Source organism: Hippopotamus amphibius, chromosome 8, assembly GCF_030028045.1.
Source record: "Hippopotamus amphibius kiboko isolate mHipAmp2 chromosome 8, mHipAmp2.hap2, whole genome shotgun sequence".
In the NCBI taxonomy this organism is placed as follows: domain Eukaryota; kingdom Metazoa; phylum Chordata; class Mammalia; order Artiodactyla; family Hippopotamidae; genus Hippopotamus; species Hippopotamus amphibius.
In genome coordinates this window covers 88,760,974-88,766,221 of record NC_080193.1, presented here as the reverse complement: position 1 = coordinate 88,766,221, position 5,248 = coordinate 88,760,974, and the positions used below count along the sequence as shown (strand labels likewise).

Here is a 5,248-nt window from a genome sequence, read left to right as displayed (position 1 = left end):
GGTTAAGAATCCGCCTGCCAATGCAGGAGACATGGGTTCAAGCCCTGCTCCAGGAAGATCCCATTAAAAAAAAAAAAAAATAGCAAAGGCTGTACAAGCATACCTCCTCATTTCATTGTGCTTCACTTTGTTGTGCTTCACAGGTATTGCATTTTTTACAAACTGAAGGTTGGTGGCAACCCTTGCTTGGAGCAAGTCTATTGGTACCATTTTTCCGACAGCATTTGCTCACTAGTCATCTTTGATGTTACTGTTACAAAAAAATTACGACTCACTGAAGGCTCCGATAACAGTTAGCATTTTTTAGCAATAAAGCATTTTTAATTAAGGTATGTAATTTTTTAGACAATGCTATTGCACACTGGCTAGACTACAGCATAAACATGAATTTTATATGCACTTGGAAACCAAAAAAAAATTCAGGTGAAACACTATATTTCCATATTCACTTTATTGTGATGATCTGAAACGAAACTTGCAAAATCTCCAAGTTATGCCTAAACTCTTCGTGATTTCTTGGTTAGTGGTTATCTCTGGGAAGATATCTCTGGGAAGAGCTTTAAACCAAAGAGGAGATGGTCAATTTATTTTTTTAAATTTATTTTATTGAAGTATAGTTAATTTACAATGTGGTGTTAATTTCTGCTGTTACAGCAAAGTGATTCAGTCATACATATACATACATTCTTTTTCATATTCTTTTCCCTTATGGTTTATCACAGGATATTGAATAGAGTTCCCTGTGCTATAGAGTAGGACCTTGTTGTTTATCCATGCTGCATATAATTGTTTACATCTGCTAATCCCAAACTCTCAATCCATTCCTCCCCCATCCCTCCTCCCCCCTTGGCAACCACAAGTCTTGAACAGAATATTCTGAGTCTCATTTGCATCTATGAGACTTTTCAGCCTCTGAAAAAACCTAATTAAAATGCAGGTTGCTGGGAGAGGAGCAACCTTAAACCCCTATGGAATAAAATAGAGATTATCCATTAATCTTTTTGCTGGAACCACTAAGAATAGGCCACTGGATAGGAAGGCAAGGGGTGGTGAGGAGGCTGTAGTTGATCAGAAGGGGAACAGTGTAGGGGGAAATAGTATAATTCAACATTGTAACTTGGAGGCTGGAAAATTTTAACCAAGCCCACAAAACAAATTATCAAAATTTAAAATCAGCAAGCATTGGGACTTCCACTGCAGGGGCTGCGGGTTTGATACCTGGTCGGGGAACTAAGATCTTGCATGCCACATAGTGCAGCCAAAAAATAAAAAATTAATTAAAAACTAATCTAAAAAACTGGCCTAAGTGTGTTGGCACACTTTTTGGCTCATTGTCACAACATGGCTGCCTCAGCTCCATACATCATATCCTATAACCATATTCAAAAGCAAGAACCAAGGATATATATGTATGTGTGTGTGTGTGTGTGTCTCTCTCTCTCTCTTTTAAATCAAGAATATTTCCCAGGAGTCCTCTGGCCCCAGTAGACTTCTCTTAAGCAATAGTACACTGAAGCCAGTTTGTGAAAGCAGATTATTATATTTTCTAGATTTTGTGAACTCGTTGCTAAACATCACCACCCTTGAAATTGGCCATGGTAGGAGCATTTATTTACACCACAGAATATTAAGACTTTCTCCCAGGAAAGTGATTTACCAGCACACTATTGCCTTTAAGTCTTATTAATCAGAGCCAAATGATATGGCTACTGCTGGCTTAAGGGAATCTTAGAAAGGGAGTATCTGTCATTTTCAGCCTCTCTCTAGGGAGGTGGACTTCGTTAGCAGACAAGGAAAGGGAGAGCTGAGGAAGCACCAATGGTGTTTGACACTAATGGCTTCCAATGGTGGGAACTTCTTGTAATCTCTTAAAAGAATATCTTCAGAAGACAGAGTGCTGTGGGCTCAGTGGTAGGATAGACCAAGCTCTAGCAGTTGACACAGTAATTGCGGTAGGAGGTGGGGGCCGGGGCAGGCTTTCTAATCCACACGACGGGAGCCTAGTAAGGACGTGGCCTCTGCAGCTTTCTGTTACCACAGTGGGGGGCTGCCTTGACATGGGGTGTGAGCAGCCAGAGGACATGAGGCTTGGGGCAGATGCTGTAGGGAAGGGAGGAGCCCTGCGTGGGGTCTCAGAGGGTAGTAGAAGTGTTCCCTGAAGAGGAGCCAACAAAGGACGGCCTGCCGTCCTTGACCAAGAACTCCTTGCTGACCAGGCCATGGATGGCCATGATCCTGAGGAGGCCGTGGCGAAACTTCTGGCCAATGAAGACGTAGATGAGAGGGTTGAGGCAGCTGTGGAGGAAGCCCAGGATCTCGGTGGCATCCAGGGCCCGGCCAATGTCATTGCGGCGCTCACAGGTCTCCGCGATCACCCGGAGCCTCATGAGGGTGTCTGTGACCAGGACCAGGTTGTAGGGCAGCCAGCAGAGCAGGAAGACGAGCACGACAGCGAAGATGACCCGCATGGCCCTGTGCTTCTGCCCCATGTGGGCCGCAAACAGCGTGCGCAGGGTGAGTCCGTAGCAGAACAGCATGACCAGCAGGGGCACTAGGAAGCCAAAGGTCTGGGGCAGGATCCGCATTACCATCCGCCATTTCGTTGTATTGGCACCCACGTCCTCATAGCAGACTGGGCTGGAATAGGGTGGTTGATAAGCCTCACGTAAAAGGAAGATGGGCAGGGCCAGGATCAAGGACAGGACCCAGATGCCTAAACATATGAACTTGACCCAGTGCCGCTTCTGGGTCAGCGTGCGTGTGGCATGGACAATGGCCAGGTAACGGTCCATGCTGATGCAGGCCAGCAGTAGAATACCACTGTAGAAGTTGACTTCCTTCAGGAGTGAGGCCATCTTGCACAGGGGTGTGCCAAAGATCCAGCCCTTTGCCTTGGAGGCGGCCCAGATAGGCAAGGTCAGGGCAAAGAGCAGGTCAGCCATGGCCAGGTTCAGCAGGTAGACATCGGTGACAGAGCGGCCAACCCGGCTGTATAAGATGACCAGCATCACCAGGGAGTTTCCCAGGATGCTTAGCAGGAAGACCAGGGCATAGATAACAACCACGGCATGCTTGTTGAGTGTCTCAGTGTCTATCTTACAGGGACTATAATCATCTTCTGTGGGTGGCAATCCAGTGAAATTTGCAAACTCATCGAAGTAGGTCAGCCAAAAATCAGTGTTATTAGCTAAATCATCCATGGTGATAGTCATGGTTTGATCTGGTTGAAAGATTAGAAGAAAAGAAAGGTTATTTAGTAACTCAGATTCAAGTCACTCTCATCAAGGATGTGATAATGGTTACTGAGCTATCTTCTACTTCGCTGCTAGTTTGGTAACCAGAGATCCCTTCCTTCACCTCTATCTCTGGCTGCTTAGAGATCAGCTTCACCGTGTTATCAACTTTCCATAATTCCGAGGCTTGAACTGGGATAAGACGGACTACAGGAAAAAACCTCTGCTGTTGGTCAGCCCTACAACGGCATCAGCTCTACCTATAATACTGCCTCTGTGCTGTCTTTGGCTTTCTCCATCCTCAGCCATGCCTGTACATTCAGATGGGAGGACCAGGTTGGTCCTATACATTCAGGGGAGGGCCAGAATCAGCCAAAATGCAAGGAGGCAAACCTGCTCTCAGATGTCCCTTTCTATGTTATTTCTCCTCCATGATTGATTTTTCTGGGGTTTTTTGTTTTGGTTGTTTTGTTTTGTTTTGTTTTGTTTGTTTGTTTGTTTGCTGTACAGTGTGGCCTGTGAGATTCCAGTTCCCTGACCAGGGATCGAATCCAGGCCCCGCCAATAAAAGCGCTAAGTCCTAACTACTGGACCGCCAGGAAATTCCCTTCCTGATTCTTGTTTAACCGTCTTAAAATCTACTGAGGGAAGAAAATGATAGCAATGGATTGCATTAAAGTGTATTTTGAGGGACTTCCCTGGCAGTCCAGTGGTTAAGACTCTGTGTTTTGATCCCTGGTTGGGGAACTAAGATTCCCACATGCCATGTGGCACAGCCACAAAAAAAAAAAAAAAGAAAGAAAAAGTGAATTTTAAGCCTTCTCTCTAAAGGAGCAATAAATGTTTGGGTCCTCTGTCTAAAAAAAGTATAAGCATTTAAGAAAAGCTCCCAGCTTGGCCCGTGAAATCACCCCCTAAACATCCACAGAATTGTTCAGCAGTTTTCAAACATCTTTTAAAATTGTGAAACATTTGTTGAAGCAAAATCTTACCAGAGGCCTAATATGTAAAACAGATAAAAGCTCATCTGCTAGGGAGGGAGGGTGTGCTACTCTCCCCATCCAGATAGCCTCTACGGAGATTCCCACAAAACCCCCAGGGCTCTTCAGAGAACAATCTGAAAACCTATGAAAAGTTACCAAGCCTGGAAATACGGATATCTGGATCCAGTCCTCATTCTCTCCTGATTCTATCATTAATAAGCTGCGTGACTTTTAGTGGGTCCTTTTACCTCTACAGATTTCCATTTTCTCATCCAAATTGAGGGAGGCAGAGTAAATAACCCCTGAGTTGCTTCCAAGCCTGAGTTCATTCAGATCCCACATTTTAATATCCCTGCCAGGACTGCATTTTCACAGAAGACACAGTCTTAGGCCAAAGCAATAAACATCACACTGGGGAAAGTCATCCTCTTCCCTATAAAAGGGAGAGTTATGAAAGGAGGAGAAGAGAAGGCTGTGGCCTCCTTGTCACCATCTACACCCACGTATAAGGACAGGGTTGAATACTTGGTCACGAGGGAATCAGAAACCACCAGAAATCACAGGTCTAAGACAAATGGATGCATTTTCTAAAACATAGTCAAACCAAGTCACCCTGCCCCAAAGAAAGTTCTGGCAAACGGAGGTGGCATCCTACCTGAGTCACCCGCCATGTGTGTCCAACTGTAAGAGCCTGGAACTCAGAGACAAGAGTGACTTGACGCTGAAAGGGAACTTGATGAATAAAGTGAAATACAGAAGCCACGTCACAGCACAGCCCCTCCCTGAGCCCTACCCATGTCTACATTTGGAGAACAGGTTAAAGGATCACAGGGCATCAGAGACTCCCAGGGTCCATATATCCAAGCAGGGGAACCAGGCATGAAGATAGAGTTAACAGTCCATTATCTGAATTCTCCACTGTGTGGATGACTATTTTTATTCTCTTCCTTTTCTTGCATTTATTTCCATTTGAAAGCTTCCAACTTGCCTGACATGAATAAAGGAGAAAGGACTTGACTTTGTATAGGAGAG

The 5,248-nt window shown here is 44.9% G+C and overlaps 1 protein-coding gene across 1 annotated transcript; it reads right to left on the bottom strand.

Annotated features, from left to right (window-relative positions):
* Positions 1–2,048: 2,048 nt before the first annotated feature.
* Positions 2,049–4,887, bottom strand: CXCR1 (C-X-C motif chemokine receptor 1). Its single transcript, XM_057745151.1, has 2 exons — positions 4,872–4,887; positions 2,049–3,220 (listed from the first exon to the last, which is right to left on the bottom strand). Exons 1-2 carry the CDS (start codon positions 4,885–4,887, stop codon positions 2,133–2,135), a joined length of 1,104 nt encoding a protein of 367 aa, XP_057601134.1. The 3' UTR covers positions 2,049–2,132.
* Positions 4,888–5,248: the final 361 nt, after the last annotated feature.